This window comes from Fusarium sambucinum, chromosome IV (assembly GCF_050947815.1).
Source record: "Fusarium sambucinum isolate potato_lamoka chromosome IV, whole genome shotgun sequence".
NCBI classification, from domain to species: domain Eukaryota; kingdom Fungi; phylum Ascomycota; class Sordariomycetes; order Hypocreales; family Nectriaceae; genus Fusarium; species Fusarium sambucinum.
In genome coordinates this window covers 1,863,935-1,884,663 of record NC_139291.1, presented here as the reverse complement: position 1 = coordinate 1,884,663, position 20,729 = coordinate 1,863,935, and the positions used below count along the sequence as shown (strand labels likewise).

At 48.4% G+C, this 20,729-nt stretch overlaps 9 protein-coding genes across 9 annotated transcripts; 3 read left to right on the top strand and 6 right to left on the bottom strand.

The window, feature by feature from the left end:
- Positions 1 to 156: 156 nt before the first annotated feature.
- FSST1_000659 (phosphoribosylaminoimidazolesuccinocarboxamide synthase) lies at positions 157 to 1,185 on the top strand (the record flags this gene model as incomplete). Its single annotated transcript, XM_083232968.1, has 2 exons — positions 157 to 503; positions 615 to 1,185. 2 exons carry the CDS (start codon positions 157 to 159, stop codon positions 1,183 to 1,185), a joined length of 918 nt encoding a protein of 305 aa, XP_083090841.1.
- Positions 1,186 to 1,432: 247 nt separating this feature from the next.
- On the bottom strand, positions 1,433 to 2,895 carry FSST1_000658 (pyridoxal phosphate-dependent transferase; the record flags this gene model as incomplete). Its single annotated transcript, XM_083232957.1, has 4 exons — positions 1,433 to 2,118; positions 2,170 to 2,572; positions 2,632 to 2,673; positions 2,731 to 2,895. 4 exons carry the CDS (start codon positions 2,893 to 2,895, stop codon positions 1,433 to 1,435), a joined length of 1,296 nt encoding a protein of 431 aa, XP_083090840.1.
- A 733-nt stretch (positions 2,896 to 3,628) lies between these two features.
- On the top strand, positions 3,629 to 6,583 carry FSST1_000657 (uncharacterized protein; the record flags this gene model as incomplete). Its single annotated transcript, XM_083232946.1, has 3 exons — positions 3,629 to 5,244; positions 5,303 to 5,533; positions 5,698 to 6,583. The coding sequence occupies 3 exons, from the start codon at positions 3,629 to 3,631 to the stop codon at positions 6,581 to 6,583; spliced, it is 2,733 nt and encodes a 910-aa protein (XP_083090839.1).
- Positions 6,584 to 7,487: 904 nt separating this feature from the next.
- FSST1_000656 (uroporphyrinogen-III C-methyltransferase) lies at positions 7,488 to 9,268 on the bottom strand (the record flags this gene model as incomplete). The annotated part of the gene is made up of 2 exons (XM_083232935.1): positions 7,488 to 8,905; positions 8,959 to 9,268. The coding sequence occupies 2 exons, from the start codon at positions 9,266 to 9,268 to the stop codon at positions 7,488 to 7,490; spliced, it is 1,728 nt and encodes a 575-aa protein (XP_083090838.1).
- A 1,203-nt stretch (positions 9,269 to 10,471) lies between these two features.
- On the bottom strand, positions 10,472 to 12,541 carry FSST1_000655 (mitochondrial small ribosomal subunit Rsm22-domain-containing protein; the record flags this gene model as incomplete). Its single annotated transcript, XM_083232924.1, has 1 exon — positions 10,472 to 12,541. One exon carries the CDS (start codon positions 12,539 to 12,541, stop codon positions 10,472 to 10,474), a length of 2,070 nt encoding a protein of 689 aa, XP_083090837.1.
- An 805-nt stretch (positions 12,542 to 13,346) lies between these two features.
- FSST1_000654 (thioredoxin) lies at positions 13,347 to 14,087 on the bottom strand (the record flags this gene model as incomplete). The annotated part of the gene is made up of 3 exons (XM_083232913.1): positions 13,347 to 13,499; positions 13,555 to 13,958; positions 14,009 to 14,087. The coding sequence occupies 3 exons, from the start codon at positions 14,085 to 14,087 to the stop codon at positions 13,347 to 13,349; spliced, it is 636 nt and encodes a 211-aa protein (XP_083090836.1).
- Positions 14,088 to 14,327: 240 nt separating this feature from the next.
- On the top strand, positions 14,328 to 15,459 carry FSST1_000653 (putative RNA methyltransferase; the record flags this gene model as incomplete). Its single annotated transcript, XM_083232902.1, has 3 exons — positions 14,328 to 14,354; positions 14,411 to 14,541; positions 14,583 to 15,459. 3 exons carry the CDS (start codon positions 14,328 to 14,330, stop codon positions 15,457 to 15,459), a joined length of 1,035 nt encoding a protein of 344 aa, XP_083090835.1.
- A 78-nt stretch (positions 15,460 to 15,537) lies between these two features.
- Positions 15,538 to 17,984, bottom strand: FSST1_000652 (pectate lyase superfamily protein-domain-containing protein; the record flags this gene model as incomplete). Its single annotated transcript, XM_083232891.1, has 4 exons — positions 15,538 to 16,806; positions 16,851 to 17,613; positions 17,661 to 17,772; positions 17,825 to 17,984. 4 exons carry the CDS (start codon positions 17,982 to 17,984, stop codon positions 15,538 to 15,540), a joined length of 2,304 nt encoding a protein of 767 aa, XP_083090834.1.
- Positions 17,985 to 18,678: 694 nt separating this feature from the next.
- FSST1_000651 (lipoate synthase) lies at positions 18,679 to 19,960 on the bottom strand (the record flags this gene model as incomplete). The annotated part of the gene is made up of 2 exons (XM_083232879.1): positions 18,679 to 18,971; positions 19,021 to 19,960. 2 exons carry the CDS (start codon positions 19,958 to 19,960, stop codon positions 18,679 to 18,681), a joined length of 1,233 nt encoding a protein of 410 aa, XP_083090833.1.
- Between the last annotated feature and the right edge of the window lie 769 nt (positions 19,961 to 20,729).

Here is a 20,729-nt window from a genome sequence, read left to right as displayed (position 1 = left end):
ATTTTTCTCCTCACTCGCTCGTTCCGTCACTTTCAATCTTTCTTTCCCTCCCACGCTGTGTGACTGACTCGTTTCTGGCGATAATCAGTCCGACTTTATTTCCAATACAAATATCTACTAGAGTCGATTGACTAGGATTTATCACATACCGCTACCATGTCGGGTCTAACGGAAATCTCCCTGCCAAGCTTTCAAAAGATTGCCTCCGGCAAAGTGCGCGATCTTTTCGAGCTTCCTGACAAGAACACGCTTCTCTTCGTGGCCTCTGATCGAGTCTCGGCCTACGATGCTGTTCTCAAGAACGCAATTCCCGACAAGGGAAAGATCTTGACCCTCCTTTCGGCACACTGGTTCCAGGTCTTGACGGAGCGCATTCCTGACCTGCGCACCCATTTCATTAGCCTCGATGTCCCTGAGGGTGTTAGTGCCGAGGAGGCTCAGATTATCAAGAACAGATCCATGGTCGTCAAGAAGCTCTCTGTCATCAAAATCGAATCCATCGTGTACGGTCTCCCTCCAGCATTAGAAGCCCCTCTCAAACCCATTCCTTGGACACGAAATGGCGCACAATGCTAGTGCTCTGTATGGGCATCAAGACACTAACATACTGACAGGCGAGGCTATTTGACTGGCTCCGCTTACAAGGAGTACAAGAAAAACGGCACTGTTCATGGTATTACCGTCGAGCCTGGTATGGAGGAGGCTCAAAAGTTCAAGCAGCCCCTGTGGACACCTAGCACCAAGGCCGATGCCGGAGAGCATGACGAGAACATCCACCCCGACGACGCTTGGAAAGAGGTTGGCGACCGCGAGACTGCAGACCGCGTCAAGGAGCTGTCCTTGAAGATCTACGACGAGGCCTCCAAGTACGCCGAAGAGCACGGCATCCTTCTGGCTGACACCAAGTTTGAGTTTGCCAAGGATCAAGAGGGCAACATCTACCTCGTCGATGAAGTGCTGACCCCTGATTCTTCTCGATTCTGGCCAGCAGCCGGCTACATGCCTGGCCGTGACCAGGACAGCTTCGACAAGCAGTTCATCCGAAACTGGCTCACCAAGGAAGGACTCAAGGGCAAGGAGGGTGTCGAACTTCCCCAGGATATTGCCCAGGCTACATCAGACCGCTACCGAGAGGCTTTCCTTATGTTGACCGGTAAGAAGTTCGAGGACGCCGTTAGCCAGTAGGCGGCAGGGATACAAAAGCGCATCAAAAATAAGCTATCAGTGTATCATCATCTGAACTGAAGATTGATTTCCAGCTTGATGCAAATGTTGCAATCGCGTATAACTATACGTGTGACGGCTGACTGCTTTGCCCCCCTATCCGTAAATCCCTCCCTCTTCTTGACTTTGCTAGCTGCGAGTACGGTTGACACTTTTCCCCACTGTCCAGCCTACGATATTGCCATTTTGATCCTGAACTATTAGCGTTTCAACCGCAAATGAAAGAGGGAACATACCTCTGTAGCCCTTCAGTCACGGTTCTCGGGTCTTGCGTATATACTAACCGATACCATCCCGGTTCGAGCGAGTGCTCTTCTCGAGGATGCAGAAAAACGCCAGCCTCGCGTAGCCTTTTAGCGAGAGCAAATTCCTGATTCAGTTCGCCATCTATTCTAGATGGAAGGTATGGAGATAGGTCAATCCAGATGAAGAAACCTGCATTGCTTCCAGGTAGGTAGTTAATGTCCATAGCCTTGAGCTGCGATGTGACATGTCGATGGGCTTGTAAGAGCTTCGATCTTGAGGAATCAACAAAAGATCGGCACCACACTCTGTCCTCAAGCATGGCGCTTCCGATGGCTAGACTCGCGCCGGAGGGGTTGTGAAACCGCATGGCTGCCTCGATCGCTCGGAGGACTGGTTGGCTTCGAGTGATAATGGCACCAAGACGAAGGCCAGCGGCGCCAAAATCCTTACTGAGTCCGTAGGTGACGTGGAGAAGGCTCGGGTCAATGAGGCTCGTGGAATCTATTGACAGAATCGAGATAAAGGGGGCTGCAGGCTCATCACTATTGAAAACCGAACAGGCATAGATCTCATCACTTAGGAGATGTAGTCTATGCTTTTGGCAGAACTGCATGATTTTGATCAGGGTGGACTTGGGATAACACCGTCCTGGTCATCGTTAAACATCAGATCATCAGAGGCAGGGTAGGCATTTCTCACCAAGTGGGTTATGAGGGTTGACAATCAGCACCATCTTGACATGTATACCGGCCTTTCTGGACCTCACCAAGGCCTCCTCGAAATGGTCGACGATATCGTCCTGGAATGCCTCCTTGGTCTTATTGTTGGAGTATACAACTCTTGCTTGAGATTTATTACCAAAATCAAGTTCGAAGCGGCCATACACGGGTCTACTGGTCAATACACCGTCACCAGGGTCCGCAACTCCCCATGCAAGGATGTCATGCATTGCAGTAGCGGCACCGACACACCGGATCATATCTGGGGTGATAGGGGTGCTAGGAGTTAAGTATTCATTGAGGTGGGCAGCTAGAGCTTTGGGGAAGCGAGAACCACCTGCATGACTACCACGGTATAAGAAGTCCTCGTTTGAAATGATGACCTGAATGTGCAAGTTAAAATATATCTCTCAAGTTTCGAGGGGGATGTTTAAACCCGTACACTCTTGTCTGTGAACTCCTTAAGTTGATCCGTCACCAAGGCCTAGTAAAGGTTAGCGTTCCCACGATGTTGAACGGGCTATTAGAGGGAAGATGTTACATTTTCAGCTGTACCGAAGGAAATCAATCCAGTTGGATTATAATCAGGATCATAGTCTCCCCTTGGCGCGAACCTCCAAGGGAGGTCAAGCCCATCTACAGCCTCTGTGGCTCGTTGCGATAGGGCGCACATCTTTTGGTCTGAGAAGTGCAAGTGTATCAACATGGTGAAGGTCTAGCTTACAGCAGAACAACTGCTTAAACTACCGAGCAAAGCGAGGAGGGGCTGATGAGTCAGCTACCCGGGATGAAATCTCAAATACTTGCTCAGATTAAGGGCTCACACCCTCTATCGTGCTTCTACAAACTGGAGATTTGAGAGGAAATGGAGGTGGGAAGCAAAAGGACAGTACATGTCTAGAATGAAGTTGTGTCTTTAACAACCCTATTTGACTAATTAAGCCTGTAAAGGATTACGACATGAAAAGAACTTAGTACCTTGATGGACAATTAAACGAAAATACATGATTAAGAATAAAGATGCCTCTTACCTTATAGTAGGCATTTAGAATGTCACTGGCTCCTTTCTTCTACAAAGTGGATGGTTGGTCGTCGACTATCTCATCGAATTGGAATGAACAATACAAGCCAAGACAAGACATGAGCATGTGTACCTACCTACTAAGGTATACTATTATGCGCTCCCTTCCACCAGCCTTGCAATAATATTATTTATTCAACGTCAAGATGACCCAACATTTTGATGACATTCTGCTGAATACCTCTAGGTGGGTGCATCAGTGGCTGCTCGTTGCTTTTTATACTGTGCAAGGATTACCGACGCGTCACGTCTCGACTCAAAAATATGAGACTGCGACTATCTACTCCAACGCGACTTACTCTTTTGAAGCATCGGGCCATCAACCAGGAATTCTTTACACAGAAGACAACACAGCACAATGTCTTATCCACCAGCAGTGGTAGAGATCAGTGATGATGAAGAAGATGAAGACGGAAATGGAGGCCCCAGTTCATCATCTGTTGTCACGAAAGATGATAAGCGCGCGTTGCGTAAGGCACTCGACTCAATTGAATCGACAGGTGATATCGCAACCTCTTGCCACTATAGCATGTTTGTGAATCCTGGTCTCACTATTGAGGGTGGTAATCTCATTCCTCTGCCACTCAAAGAAGACGATGCGCAGACCATCAAGAGTGTGTGCCGACAGGCACCTTTCGGTCATGGCGACAAGACTCTCGTGGACACTTCGGTACGCAACACATGGGAGCTCGATGCGTCGAAATTCGAGCTAGGAAACCCCGAATGGTCCAAGTTTTTTGATAAGATGGTCCAGGATACTGCCGTCGGGCTTGGCTTAAATGAAGTCTCTGCCAAGCCATACAAACTGCTGCTATATGAGCCTGGTTCATTCTTCAAGCCGCATAAGGATTCCGAAAAGGAACAGGGCATGGTCGGAACACTCGTCGTCTGTCTTCCTTCCCAGCATGAGGGTGGTGATGTGCACCTATCGTTTGGGTCCCAAGTCAAACGCTTTTCTACTGCTCCCGCTTCCAAATTTGACCTTACCTCAATCTCTTGGTTCTCGGATGTGACGCATGAGGTTACAGAACTGACATCTGGTTACCGACTTGTTCTTACATACAAACTGTTCATTCGCGGGAATGGCTTCATTTCGGCTTCTACTGCCCGAGACAAAACTGAACATCTAAGGTCCTTATTAGACAAGTGGAAATCCCGGCGCTGTCAGCCCGACAGAATCATATATCCCCTTGGTCATCTTTACACACAAACGAGCATATCTTTGGCAAATATGAAGGGTCGTGATCGGGGTGTCACTTACTCTTTAAACAAGATATGTTCCGAGGCTGGATTCTATTTCATGCTGGCACATGCGACCCATGTCCGCATGGGAGGGGATGGCTATGGTGACTATGATGAGGAAGGAGAAGAATACGCGAATCTCACATATGTATATACTCCTTCGGGGGTCCAGGTTGCCTCACATCTCACTATTGATGACAATGAAATCCTGGGGTATAACATCAATAAAGAGGATCCTGACAGCGAAGATGAAGGCGAATATACTGGTAACGAAAACATGGCGCCTACATTCCGTTACCACAAAACCGTCGTTGTTCTTGTACTGAAGGACCGGCTTCGGAAGTATATCGAACAGTTTATTGGGTTCACTATTCCAGCTCAAAGAGCCCAAAATGACCACTTGACCGAAATGGTTCTCCAAGATCTTGCCAATAATCGAGACGATGCCTATACGAAGCAGGCGGCCGCAGGTTTTGTGGACAACGTCCTGCGTTGCAGCACTGAACCCCAAGAACAAATTGTCAGACTCATATTGAAGTGGGCATTAGAACTTGACATCATAGCCATGTTCCGTCCTTGCGTTCAAGCTACATACGCGCCTCCAGGCCCCCGAGCGCCAACTGGTGATAGATCCCCTCATTATGTGTATGCAAAAGCTGTCAGCGACGAACTTATAAGCCATCTCAGAGCACACAATGATGGCCAGGAACATACTATTGATTGGGACTACTGGTAGGTCAAGCTCAATGCGGATAGCCTTGAGATTTATTATGCTGATGTTGATTTCTAGGTTCAAAGATTTTGACCAGGCTATTGACATAGCCACAGAATTTGATGCCTTTTGTGCTATCTTCAAGTCTTTTGCAAAACATGAGCCCCTGGTTGAGAGTTTCAAGGCATGGGCAGTTCCCATTGGCGACAAAAAGCTGGCATCTCAAACCATATGGAATTTATCGGATGAGAGTTACCTTCTCCGTGTTCTTATAACACGCAATGCGGATAGCGAGTGGGTGTTGCAGAGGTAAAATGGCTACAGATACCCTCAAGTGGTGATATGAGACACAAATAACTGACTCAACTTATCAGCTTTCTTCCGACAGTCGTGCCACGTTTCCACCGATCTCTTATCTGGGCCTTCTTGCGCAGTATCACTGCAGGGCGTTTTGGACCTTTCAAAAATTCTAGAGAGCTCTATAAATGCATCATCGAACATGGAAAAGGACAGCTGAGCCTCTGCGGCAATGACATCTTGGTACAAGAAGGAGGACAGATGGGGTTTCCCAACACCAACTTTATCATCAAGCCCGCAATTAACATTCATAATGACGACCTCGACCACCAGACTACTTACAAGAAGTTTCTCAGAATGATAAAGGAAAGTTACATCCATGGCGCTGGACAGGAAGCACTGGGGTTGTTGCAGCAAAGCTGCCAGAGGCTTGTTGAGGAAAAGCAAATTTGGTCATCACTAAGTGTTTATCACCTAATGAACAATTTTCTTGAACCCCTCGTCATAGTATTGGAGACAAGCAACGTACCTCCAGCACCTGCTATTCATCAATTATTCGAGGTTGCGTTACAAGATGTTGTCCATCAGCCGATCATAACCCTGCCCGTCCAACTTATGGGATGGGCTCATGAAAAGGCGTTCTGCCCATCTTTGCCTAATTGCAGCCCGTGCCAGTCACTGAATGCTTTTCTCGAGAATCCGCAACAGCAGATATGGTATTTCCCGGCCACTAAGGTTTTGCGACAACATGTCGAGCGTCACTTGACGGACCCAATCTACTCACTGCAAACGATCAAAGACAGATCGCCGCATACATTGGTGGTGACCAAACTAGGAACACACTATGACAAGTCATTGCGCGATTGGCAACAAAAAGCCCAACAGATTTCACACAGTATCCGCGGGTTAAGGCGCGACTACATGAAGTCTTTACTAGGCGAGGAGAAATACAACGCACTTGTCATGATCGGGCAGCCAGGCCAGGGGAACATTGGAACCACAGGTCAAGCGAATGGAAATTATGCACAGAAAGACGCAAAACGCAGGCGAATATGGGAATGAATCAAGGGTCGGTTGTTAGTGGTGTTTTGGAAACAGCTCAAATATCACGCTATTGTTTACCTCTACTTCACCACGGTTGCAGTCGGATGGAGTCAACCCTTCTTCTGCCCACGCACTTCATTCACAATATTATCGAAGTAAATCAAGCAGAAGAGCGACTTGTTAAGCTGATCAGTAAGATCGCGATTGATATCTCCTACCTTCCCTAAACTCACGTCTGCTACTGAAACAAGAGCTCCCAGGCTTTTGTTAACAAGGCTTAATGGCAGATACCCACGAGATGATTTCGAAGGTGAAAAGAAGGGGTCATCAATGATTTTCTATGCTGACCTAGACAGGGTGCTTGAGGAGACTGTCTACTTCCATGTGTTGATTTCAAAATATCACAGTCAAGGAATCTTGGAAACAATTTGGAAGAGCTAACTTTAACAACAGCTGATTGGCTTCCGTAGCTCAGTTGGTTAGAGCGTCGTACTAATACTTCAATCTGAATATTCAGTGATGCGAAGGTCTCAGGTTCAAGCCCTGGCGGGAGCATGTCTCTCATTGCCTATCAGCTATCTTTTTGCATTTTTAACTATTTGTTGTCCAGACTACTTCTGTTTTTCTGAACACTCGGCGCCTCCGTTTCATTTGAACTTTGACAGAGTTTCGATTTGTGGTCAGCAGGTGTAAAATCTGACTCTTTTTTTCTTGGCTGATAAAACTTCAAGACGGCAGAGGTAAAGATAAATGGCACAACGGCGGTCGCAAAAAATGACAAGTCAAGAACTGATTGTTCATCTTCTCGATTTAAATGGTAAAGTAAATTGTTGCAAAATCTATCCAACTCCAGCCATGCATCATCGCTATGTCTACCCAAACCCAAACTCCCATGTAAATGCCCGTATCAAATACCATGAAATTATACTTGCAATGCTTCTAGGCCAGCTGTAAAGTTCTCTATTTCCATTCCCCTGAAGCCTTCCTCGGTCACCCAAGCTCGTCCCTTCTCAGGAGTGAAGAGGGTTTCGCAGGATCGGCCTACCACCAAGAGTCCTGGCGGGCGGCTGCCCTCTGTCTCAATGGCCTCGGCGACATGCTCGAGAGTCGTACGGATAACTCGCTGGTCAGGGCAACTAGCACGCTCAATAACAGCACAAGGCGTGTTGCGCGGCCACAGAACTCTCTTGCTCTCGCCTGTAGTGGGAGAGACTTGGGTAGGCTCTGGGGGAGGAGGAGGTTGTGCTGAAGCAGCCTCTTCATTGACCGGATCCAAAGGTTCGAGTTCAACATGGGTGGTGAGCTCACGGATCAAACCGTTAATACGATGCAGAGCCATAAGGAAAACCACTGTTCGACTGGGCACGTACTCGGGCGGTGAAGGTGCTTTGCCCTTCTTTCCTGTACCAGTGCAGATGAGGATTTGATCGGCAATATCACGCTGAGTAGGAGGAATAGCAGCGAAAAGAGGTGCACTCAGAGCACTGGTGACACCGGGAAGAACGGACACTCTATCTCCGTAACCGTGCTGACGGAAGTAGGCAACCTCTTCGCCACCACGGCCATACACATAGGGGTCTCCCTGCTTGAGACGCAACACAGTCTTGCCCTCTTGAACTCCAGCAAGAGCCATTTCAAGAAGCTCTTCTTGAGCGCGATCGGCATTTCCGGGGAACTTGCGAGCAATCTGGACAGGAGTACGGCGGGGAATAAGATCCAAGACACCAGAAGGCACAAGCTTGTCGGCAAGAATAAGATCAGCTGACTTGATGGCCTTGTGAGTAGCTTGTGTGAGGAGATCAGGGTGGCCAGGTCCGCTACCAGCCAGGATAATTGTACCAACACGCTTGTCGGGAGTGCCAGGATCACGCTTGATATCGGGTCCGTTGCCGGGATAAGACTTGAGAACCGTCTCTACATCATCGTCTGTGATAGCAGCCAGACGCTTAAGAGGCCAGTATTCACAGACTTGGCTGAGCCAGCGCACTCGTCGGTTCTTGGCATCTTCTTCAGTAATAAGGCGGTTGAAGTGCGCATCCTGGTCGAAAGAGTCGTCGGGGGAGGCGGGGTCGTCTTCAGCCACCAGGGCGTCTTCGGTGTGGATGCGACGGCGAACATCGCCGAGCCGTGTGCAGGCAGCTCCGAGGTTGGTAGGGAGTGAAGCAGCAATGTCGCGACGAATTCTCGAGGCCAGCTTACAGCCCCGACCATTCGTAGTGACACCAATCTGGAGAGGGCCGTCGCTGTGTGTCGAGAGAAGGGAGAATGTACATAGTTGAGGGGCGTCGACGACGTTAACGGGGATACGGTTTCGTTTGCAGAGAGCAGAGATGTGAATGGCTATTAAGTTTGTTAATTAAATGCATTGACATAAGTTTTATTCAGTAACTTACTATGAGCATTTCGTGGTGCTGAAGTGACAAAGACAGCGTCCACCACACCATCGACTTCCTCACGGCCAAGTCGTAGTAAATCAGTATCTTGGAATTCCTTTTTGTGCCATTTAACACTTCCATCGTCTATTTTCTTCTGGAGAGCATAATGAAGCTCAGCGCCTTCGGGGGCAATAAGAATTGGCTGTGCGCCAGAACCTAGAGATTGACCACATCGAGTCGCAGCGAGTGGGTTCGTACCGATAACGAGGTGGATGTTGCCTCTGCAGTTGAGCGCTGTAAGAAGTGAGGTTGGTATTGTAGAATCCATCTTGATTAAACTTGAATCTGCTTATACAGAATAAAGGAACAAGATCAGTGTTTGACTCAACCAAAAAGACGAGCACAATGTCGCCATTGCGAGATTCGGCCGGCTTATAAACGAGGTCCCATGTCGAAATGAACTAGCAGAGAGAAAGACCCTTTCTTTCCCGCATCCAAACTAATCCTTGTTCCCTCTTTCCCTCATGGAAAAAAAAGTTACCCCATTGCATTGCCCCTCCCCCTCGATACTCCAAATAGAGGTTACATGATTGGTTCAAACTCACGCCATCTTCCTTAATCGGCCTGTCGGCGGGCACTTAAGTGACTTGAGATAACGCAATCGCCGACTTCCGCGGGCCGCAAGCGGAGATGTCAAAATTGCGATAAAGCACGTTATTTCTGGTAGATGAGATAATTTGTGCCATGGAATTCCGCGGTTGTGGTTCTTTGATCGGAAATGCGAATTTCCAGAAAACCATCTGATCTTAAACACGTGATGGTTCACATCATCCGTGCCATCCTACCCTTGTCAACAGTAGTCATGATGGGGTTATCATGATGACCATATAGATTCAGAACTCGAACCACTATGAAACATACAATATTATCCTAGAATACCAATTGCTTGTAGTATTATGAGTAATTGTAATGAGCTAGTCTGAAATACATCTCCATTGCCCATTCACTTAACACAAGCCTCACACATCTACTATTCTTGAACCCAGCAAAAGAACAAGCCCGTGCCTACCCAGGTCAGATGTACTTTACCACAGCTTCCTTCACACTCTTTCCAACAAGCCAATCCCCCAAAATTGCAAAAAAGAAGTGCCTCGCTTGTTTGCAATCGTACTTTATAGGAACAGCCCGATGCGGGGGTCGAACCCGCAACCTTGAGATCGCGTACTCGTAAGAGTCTCACGCTCTACCGATTGAGCTAACCGGGCGTGGCTCTTGTTGTTGAAACGGATGGTCCTTGATAGGGTTCAAGAAGCTGAAGATCCTGTATCATGACGATGTAAACATAGCCGGAGATGCTGCCTCTTCATAAGCATGGCTCACATCCTTCATCCGAGACCCAATTGCGTCGAAAGTCATTTATTGTTCAGTGTTGAGATATATCGTCATGTCCAACGCCTCATGTCATATCATGTCCGGCCCGTTATCATCCTTTGTACAATATCTAATTTTACATCAATAATACATCCGATCTTCAACGTCGGCGTCTTCTCTCAACCTCAGCGTCATCCTCCAGCTCGGCTTCGACTTCCTCGTCCATTTGCTTGGAGATCATTCTCTCCTCCTCTTCCTCCGCCTCCATAATCTCTTGGAGAAGACGACCCTTCTTGTCCAGCTTGTTCCTGCTACGACGCTCGCGAGGAGCATTCTTCTCACTAGCGCTGATGCCACCAGGGCCCATGACAATCTCGACCTTTCTGGGCTTCTTGCCCTGTCCGGCGCGCTTGCCACCGTCATCAAGACCCTTGCCAGCGCGGACGGTTCGCTGCACTCGTGTCTTGGCACCCAGAGCCCAAAGGTCACCCCATCGTGACTTACGAGCATCGTGGTACGCCAGCTTGCTAAAACTCTTAGGGACCGTCCATCGCTCAAGCCTACCCTCTGGCGTGCACAGGTCAAGTGTGACATGCCCCTTTCGCTTCAGAGGAGGCATAATCACTCGTGGAAGACTCTGCATGCCGGGCTTCTCATCTGAGTTTTCGTATCCCTCAAAGGCCTGGTTTGTCGCTTCCTTTCCGGTCATAGACTTCTCCTTGGAAACACCTCGTCTGATAGCGACGTAACTAAACTCAACCTCACCCTGGTTGTTGGAGCTGTTTCCAAGCATTTGAGTGTAGAACATAGGACGAACGAATCGCTGGCTGAAATGGCAGTAATCCTTACGGCCAACGCTCTTGCCGGGTGTCTGATACATGGGGCATAGACCCTGGTTGGTGCAAGGAGCGACGACATATCCGGGTTCCTTTTCGCGATCATAAGCAGGGTTGAAGTCTTCGGGGAGAAGCTCGGGTTCTCCGGACTGGGGAAGAAGGAACTGCTTCAGGATTGTGTCACGAACGTGAGCCACGGCCTCGAATCCACGAGGGTGAGCCTTCTCGAGAACAATCAAGATACCACCATCCTTGTTCAACAGGTTCCAAAGGTTGTTGAGGACGGCTTGTCGGTAGTGATCCTGTTCTTCCTTGAGGAAAAGATGCGAGGCGACAATAACATCGTAGCTCTTTCGGGCCTGCGGTTTGTCTCCAGCATCCAGGCGTTCGCCCTTCATCTCTCCTGAGTGTTCATAATCAGGAAGTCTAGGAAGGAAAGTCGTGTTCTCAAGGAACGTCTTGGTGCGGTGACGTAGACGATCAGAACCAATAATGACTGTACGTTTGCCTGGTATCTTGTTTCCCTTCACTTCGCCCTTCTCCTTCAACAATTCCCATTCTGCTCGAACAATCTCGTCCCAGGCGACCAATCCCGCACCACCAGATCCTGCATCGAGGACACTAATGCCACTGCCATTCTTGAGCTTGGTCTGGAGCCAGTCGCTTCCGACTCGCTTCCGGACTTCTCTGAGAGTGGCCATGACGGAGGCATAGGCCGGTGGCAAGAATCCCGCAAGGAAAGCATCGCCCTCAATCTCGGTCATGTGTCGCTGGTCCGCTGGAAGACCAACGCCATGCATATTTCCATTCCTCTTGGCTTCGGGTGTCGCGGGGGACAAAGGAAGGCCAGCGCCGCCAAAGGCACTCTCAGCAGCGCTCTTGACATGATCAATATGCGTTCGCTGTAAAAGGTCACGAATGGGCGTGATCAGCTCATCCTTCGGCAAAGAAATTTCGACAGGGCTGTCGTAGAAGCGGCCCTCAATGGACAATGGATGGAAACGGCCAGCTTCGCCGGTTGGTCGCTCGCCTCGCTCGTGCTCCTCCGGCCAGTACGGTTGTTCCTCCTCCAATTGCTCCATAGCGAGCTCCTCCTCAGCGGCGGCCTTATCTTCAGCCTCTTTCTGCTGCTTTTGTGTAATCTTGTAGTCCTCTGAAAGCTTTTGCAACGCATCGTACTCTCTCTGGCTCCTAGCAACCAAATCGACATAACCTGGGGCCTGGTGTGCTAATTGTTCCATTCCGGGATCTGCCAGGTCGGCTTCTGGTACTGTCTCGCCCTCCTCCCCCACGTTCTCACCGGGTGGGATCTCGTAAGTAATTTCTTCAAACTCGCCATCATCGAGCTCTCGCAAGAGAGTTCCCTCGTTCTCTGGACGTGGAGTTTGCTCCATATCGGCATGCTCTGGAATGCCGACATCTTCGGGCCTTGTCTCACGCAATGGCGCTCCGTACAATCGTTCGTAGACGGCATATTCTTCGTCATTTAAATATCCTTTGGGGAGGGTATCTCGAAATCTCTGCTTAGCATCCCTAACAATTTGTTCAATTTCCTCTGTGGAAGGCCGTGTCTCTGGCTGAGAATCCTGTCGCAAGCATCTTGATGTTGAAAATGCCTGTGTAATTGCTGCGTTCCTATTGGACTGGGTCTTTAAGAAGGGAGAAATCCGTCTTGGACGGAGTAAAGGAGTGGAAGAAGAGTAGATACGAGAAGACACTGCTAAAGAAGAAGTATTACACCTCGGGCATGCATTTCGAATTCTTCTGGCTGACAACATTTTCCCTACTGTACAAATTTGAGGTGGAGATGGAGATTTATCAAGCTTCATCAGGACGGTTTTGTTCAAACGCGCTCTCACGTGATTTAAAGTGGCAATTGTACGACGGTACCAGAAAAGTTGGTCACCAGAAGCAGAAGACGAAATTAGTAGCCCAGTTTATGCTACTTAGACTATACTTTTTAGGCTATTTATTTCTGTAGCCTAAAGCCCAAAGGTCAACTTTTCTGCTACCCATTAGCCCAGCTCCGTCATCCAAGGATATGTATGGTCAAAGAATTGGATCAGATTATAGGTAATAAAGATTGAAATGATAATTCTATGACTATAGAATAGTTTCGCCTAGGAAAAGTGAATAGCCACGCCCAAACAAATCCCTGAACCCTCATTAAACGCCATACAAATACCCTGTAGAGGCTATTTAATCACCACCCAGATCCGCCAATGTCTTGAAAGAAGAGCGTGGAGGGGCTTTAGCACCTCCAGTTCCCTGACTAGAACCACTGCCACTTCCAGATGTTGGTTTTCGATGAATGTTAAATGGACTCTTCTCGGCTGACTTGTAGGCATCAAACTATCATTTTGTTAGCGACCTCTTCATCCCGGAAGCTTCTTTATGGCATTCGTACCGAAAATAATGACACAAAATACAGTCCGAAGAAGGTTATTAAAGCGTTAAAGATGCCCTTTACGTTCCACTGCTTTGACAAGGGAGCCGATCGCGCATCGCCACCTAGTGTTCGACCAGGCGTCTTGAACACATCGCCAGTGACGGGACCTCCAAGCTTAACAGCGTTCTTGATAGCCGCTGTGAGCGCGGGTGGGTTTGCGCCCTTGATGGTCTCGATACAGCTGCCGTTCTGGAAGATCTTGAAGGTAGGCATAGCGGAAACGCCCTGGGCTCGCGCAATTCCGGACTGGCTATCGACGTTGATCTTGGCAAAGGCAACCTTTTTTGGACTCGAGTGTTCTTTAGCGAGGGCGTCGAATGTGGGCGCGATCATCTTGCAAGGGCCGCACCAGTCGGCATAGACTAAACGGTGTTAGTGGTCATAAAGTATCGGCGGGGTCTTTTATACGTACAATCTGCGATGACAACATTGGTGCCTGCGAGGAGACTGCTCCATTCAGACTCGGAGCCGATGCTAATAGGGCCGCTCATGGTTGCGATATCGTTGTCGTTGAAATCGTTTGCTTGAGAGGAAAGGCCACATCTGTCGCATAAGTCTCGTTGGCCGTGACGCTGACCAAGCGCGGGAGTGGCATGTACAAGCTGCAAATAGCAGGCGGTGGGAAAAGCGGTCAGATTCTGCCGGACAATCAATTCCACTATCTCAACTTTTTGTTCAGAATAGTTCACCTGTTGACAATAATATTGCTATTTGAGCTTATCAGTATCAAAATGTCGTACAGCGAGCGTGATTCCAAGGTTAGTCATTTTGAGTAGCATGAGATCTCCTAAGCAATGTCTCTAACATCAATCAGAAGCGCAAGACCGACCACAATGGTGGTGGGCAGGAGAGAGGTCCCTTCAAGCCTGCTGGGACTTTTAATCCTACTGATGGAGGTCGACCTTGGACCCTTTCCGTCGCAATTCCCAGCAGTATCCTAGCAAAGTATGTAATGAGCCGAGAATAACCATATCACTTCTAACCAGCTCCAGCCTTACTACTGCCGATCAGCGAATGGCACAGCCTGCACGCATTGCTCGTGCTCTCGCCATCTTCTCTGTCGACGAAGTCATCGTATTTGACGATTCACCTCTTTCTACCAGACCTCGTCAAACAGACCCAAACAGCTACACAGGCGACACCGATCCATGCCACTTCCTTTCGCATATTATGTCCTACCTTGAGGCGCCCCCCTTCATGCGCAAGATTCTTTTCCCTCTTCACCCTAACCTGAGGCTCACTGCCGCGCTGCCCACTCTCGATATGCCGCATCACCCCAACCCTAGGGACTACCTCCCTTACGGCGAGGGATACACTATCGCTGGCATGACTAGCACAGGATCAGGAACCCTTGTTGAATGTGGCCTAGAAAAGCCTGTCGAAATTGAGGCAGAAATCCCACCCAAGACGAGGATAACACTCAAGTTTCCCGAGGACGAGAACGAATACCCTGAGCCTGTTCACCCCGCTGCGCCAAGAACCGAGGGTGGTTACTACTGGGGTTACACCGTCAGAAAGGCTAGCTCTCTCTCCAAGGTCTTTACTGAGAGCCCCTACGAGAATGGTTATGACATTAGTATTGGCACATCTGAACGTGGTGTTCCCGCTTCAAGGGCATTCCCGCCTACCAAGAGACTTAACTTTAACCATCTTCTCATTGTATTCGGTGGCCCTCGTGGTATAGAATTTGCAGCTATGAACGATGACGAGCTTAGCAGCATGGACATTCAAGGCCCCAAAACGAAAGAGCTATTTGATCACTGGGTCAATGTTCTGCCTGGTCAGGGCAGTCGAAACATCAGGACGGATGAGGCTGTTTATATTGCTTTGACTGCATTGCGAGGTATTTGGGATTCTAATTAGGTGACTGGTATAGCAATTGATACCCCTGCTTGAGCTTGCCTCCCCCGTGCCTTACATTAGAGTTAGTATATCAACCTTTTATGATACATACAAAGCCAAAGTGTCTGCAAATGTACTGTTGTTGTCAACTGCTTGAACCAAGTTTGCACCATCACGCTCCACCATGGTTCGAGCTCCTACTGTACTCAATCCCAAAAACTTTAAACCAGTGCTGCGGCGGATACTCAAAATCTTCTTCTGGCAGAAGAGTGGTGATTTGTTGCTGGCACACGTGTCATTGTAGTTGATGAAGAAAGAATATAGCCCTGCGCCATAGGCAGCAATATTGATCGAGTCAATGATTCTCATTGCCCAGCCCATATTGCATCTAGCATCAGTGTCTCCCTGGCAGTCCCTTTCAAAATCCGGATCATGGAGAGCGGGCACAGGTGGGAACGGGTACTGGGCCAAAGGTATGGGTTGAAAGTACGCTTGTTCCGTCTGCGCATGGCCAATGTACACGTCTCTGGTGTTGGCGAATTGGTACTGGTATAGCACATGGTGTTCTGAACCAGTTGCGCTGAGCCAGATGCGACCTCTCTGGGATTCGACAAGGACACCTCGGCCCGCAAAGAGAGCAACCCGCGCGTAATTCTGATTCTCCAGATCGTGATCTGCGACCCAGAACCAACAGTTTTCCGTAGAGAGTCCTCCAGCATATGTCGTTACATGGAAGCTCATATAAGCTGCTAAACACCGTGGGTCTACGACATTGGCTCCCTTGATGGCAGGACATTCAGGAACTTGAAGATATGTCCCTGCAAAACCACCTATCCGAGTGTGAACATCCCACATACCTGATGGAGCTTCAGGGCTGTATAGATTGTACTCAATGAGAACAGCACCTGCTGCTGCTCCTCGTGTTGAGATGATTGTGTCAGACCATTCAATCTGACCAACATCTCCTGGACGACCAACTTGAACAATTGGTCGGGGTTTATTGATGTCCCCAAACTTTTTCCCAGTGCCCATGATGATGGATGCAAGGGCTTCGCCAACTATCTTGGCATTAGGGGGGATATAAACGGTATCTGACACCATATAATACCCGGCGTCAAGGTATGCAATGAGATTGTTTTCTGCGGTGTACTTGAATAGATTGTTGAGTGCCTGGGTATCATCGTGTGAAGCATCTCCATACGCTCCATTCGCCTTTGCTGATATGAAGAATTTGCTTAGAACGTCTTCGTATTGTGGTTTTGATCGTTCGTAGTAGATACCACGGTCGAGCAGGCTTCCACTTCGAGGTAGCGAGACCGGGTAGAATGCACCAGCATCAAAATTACCCTTAGAGTTAGCATAGTGCCCCTAATTATGTCAGTAGTTTTCCTATTTCTGCAAGAGGAGCATACCATCACAAAAATAGAGGTTTGTCCTGGTTCCAAAGCCGAGCGTGCGTAATCAACGCCTTCTGGGTCCAGCAGAACGCTTTTCACGTTCTGAAACTTAACGTTCTCAAAAGCTAAAGACGCTGCGCTGCTTATGGCCTGTGACCGGTTACGAGTCGTGGAAATGGCGATGTCGATATTTTCGAACGAACTGTCAAGCATCGTAATAGAGCCAACGCTATAAGATGCAGGGTCCATCTTTATGCCAACTCGGCAGTGTTTAAATACCACACTCTTGAAAGTCCATCCCCAGTCCCAGGGCATCCATATCGCAACATCAGCGCCGACGAACCATAGATTGCGTGCCGTAAACTGTTGGTTCCCGAGGACAGTGGCATTTCCACCGCCATGGAAGTACAGGTCGTTGAGTAAACCACCAGATCCTTCTTCGATGAATAAACCCGTGTGCCTGTTTCCGGGGACAGTTGACAGTCTGAATTCACAGTTTGTAATGGACGTTGCTTGCGACGATGGCCAGTGAATACCGATAGCGGGAAAGTCAGGGGGAAGAGCAGTTGTGTCCAGGACTAAATTGCGAATCTGACGATAGAAAACATTGGTTGAGTTGTATGATAAACTCCCGCTGGAAAGATAGGGGTTTGAGTCAATCAGACCAAAGCTCTTATTAGAGAATGACCCAGAGGCTTTGATTACTGGACGGTTGGTAGGATCGCCAATGATTTGGGTGTAGTAAAGATCAATAATCGAGTCGCTGATGAGATACGTCCTGGTCTATTTAGTAAGTGTCTTAGCAGCACCTTCTCGGAGACTCACCCAGAAGGAATGTAGATAATTGCTGGCGAGATAGTGCTTCCTCTACAGACACCGGGAATACATCGAGTACCCGCGCTAATAGCAGCATTAATTGCATTTGTATCATCGGTCACTTTTTATTAGTTTCCAGGTAGACAACAAGATCAAACAGACAGCCAACTTACATCCATCGCCAACAGCACCAAAATCCTTCACGTTGCGAAACACGCGATATTGAGAGTCGGGGTAGTATGGAGCAGTACCACGATGTTCGATCTCTTCGAGCCAGTATTTGCTTCTCACGAGACTCGCCCAAGCGAGAATTAAGAACACTTTGAGCCTCATAGCAAAGATGTAGTGTGAGCTGGATTAATGAGAAGTTCAAGTCTGAGTTGTAGGTTACCTTTTTACTGGCAATAACTGCAGAAATGAGTTTGGAAGTAGCGAAGATAAGCTGTCATGGGCTATGGTCAAGGGTTGGAAGGAGCATCCCGCCTCTTATACTCCTGCCTCTTGGTGACAAAACTCACAATCGCACCTTCCCCTTCGCGACTGACAGATGCGTCACTAATAGCACAACACCGTATTTCCATCCCATCTTTTCAGCGTATCGAATCAAAAGTCCCCCATGATCTTCTGAAGTAACCTTCAAAGGTGAAACGAGTCTTGAGCAGTGAGTGAGTGCGTTGCAAAGTCCCCTGGACAGTGGTGCATGCATATATGCAAACCCCGCGATGCAGTGTCCAACCTTGAGCTCATATATATGCAGTGGTTTAGTTACATCATCACGCAGACGAGAAGATTTTTTTGTCAAAAAGGATTTAATATGACAAGGTGAAAATGATTGATGTACAACCCTTTGAAGGGTAAGTGATTGTATTTGGCCATGCGACGATAATATCGCAGCAGTCTTGTTGAAGACTATGCTTTTCTAGTTAATATCTGACCCTATCCCAAAACGCCTTCCGATACGGTCATAGCCCATGATTATGTAGTGTAGTATGGTTTGAGGTGAATAGAGGTGTACAGTGATCTATGTTTAGATCGATGATTGAGTTGAGTCGAGAGCAACGGTCTGGCCAAGGTTTCCACTGGCCATGGCCTTCTCACCAGAGCGCTTGCGCAGGACGTTCTCAATAAAGGCCTCACCAGCCTTGTACGAGGAGCGCACGAGAGGACCACTGGCGCAGTACAAGAAACCCATATCCAGAGCACGCTTGCGCCACATCTCAAACTCATCAGGGGTCACGTACTTCTCTACCTTGAGGTGACGCTTGGTTGGTCGCATATATTGGCCGAATGTGACAACATCCACGTCTGCCTTTCGGAGTTCTGAAAAAGGTTAGCTAGGTTCATAGTTTCCATCAAGTAGGTTTCTTACCCTCAAGCGCAGACATAATCTCACGCTCCTGCTCACCGAGACCAAGCATCAGACTGGTCTTGGTGATAGGACCATCCTTGCCCATAACATCCTTGACGTGCTTCAAGACAGCCAAACTCTGTCGGAAAGTAGCTCTTCGGTCACGCACGTAAGGAGTAAGGCCCTCAACAGTCTCGACGTTGTGCGCATATACATCCAGTCCACTCTCGGCCACAACCTTGACCATATCCAAATCTCCACGGAAGTCACCAGTCAAAGCCTCAACCAGCAATGAAGGCTTCTTCTGCTTAATTCTTCGAATTGTCTCGGCAAAGTGGTGCGCACCACCGTCTGCCAGATCGTCACGGTCCACGCTGGTCAACACAACGTAACCCAGGCCCCACCTAGCCAATGCCTCCGCAGTGTTCTCAGGTTCGTGAGGATCCAATGCAGCAGGGTTTCGGTTTGTCTTGACACTGCAGAAACGGCATCCTCGAGTGCATGTATCTCCCATCAGCATAATGGTAGCTGTCGCAGCGTTCTTATCGGAGCCACCCCAGCATTCTGAAATGTTGGGGCATCGGGCCTCCTCGCAAACAGTGTGGAGTCCCAATCCTCGTAGATCCTTCTTGATGCTCTTGAAGTTCTCGTTACCGGCGGGAATTGGTGTCTTGAGCCATTCTGGCAGTCGTGTAATCGTTCGCTTCTTGCCCTCTGGGCCGACTTCGGCGGTCTTGAGAGAGTAAGCCTCTGTTGGAGACAGTGGTTGGGCGGAAGAAGAGGTAGCAAGGAAATCGGAGAAGTCGGACACTGTCGTATCCTTGAAGTAACTCTTTCGTTGAGGTTTGGCCGATTCGCTGCCGCTGGGAGGTACAGTGGCGAAAGTTCGAAGGGTAGGAGTTGCGCTCAGCGCTTTACGGAGGGGGCCATGCGCCCGCTTGAGAGGAGCCAACGATGCCATGATGACTACCTATATAAATAAACAAACACCTTTCCCTCCTGTGGAAAAGAATAAGAAAAAGGGTCTTGGAGGGGTCTTGTAGATATGGAGAATGGGACTCAATGTTGAGCAAAAGCTGGCAGCAGCTTTATTAGATGGAACTCAAAATCGTAGATTCGGGGGCAAAGGCCGATGTGACCCGCATAATCCCGGCCGCCTACCGATGTCTTAACCAATAGAGAGACATCGCATTATCCTTATTCAGCTCCATCGACTTTTCTCCAACGGCACGGCGCGGGGACAGAAGAAGAAAAGAATTGCTTGTGTGCAGGTATCAAGATAAATATCGATAAATAGAGTCTGATTCGAATACCAATTACATTATAAGAAAATCTGTGTCTCCGGTTATCGATCTATATAATTGCTATAATATAGCAATATTGTTGAAAAAACCATTCCTCATCTAGATATAATTTGTACTCCGGTCTTTTTCTTACTCCAACAAAATTCCCCAGGGTCCTCTGACGCCTTCTTCTCATTAGTCATCGGACGTCGAGTTCCATTCCGAGGAACGAGTCGGGCCGGCAATTGGGACTAGATACGATACCCAGTTGGAGTCATTTCACTTTCACTTTCACTTCTCGGACAGAGATTGTTGAGCGTATAATATCTTATTACTCTCATACTATCTACTAGCCCATCATGGCTTGTCTCATCATCGTTAATCTCAAATATCACCAATCCTCCTTTTTCTTCGTGTAAATCGTCACAACCCCTTTCCGAATCAAAT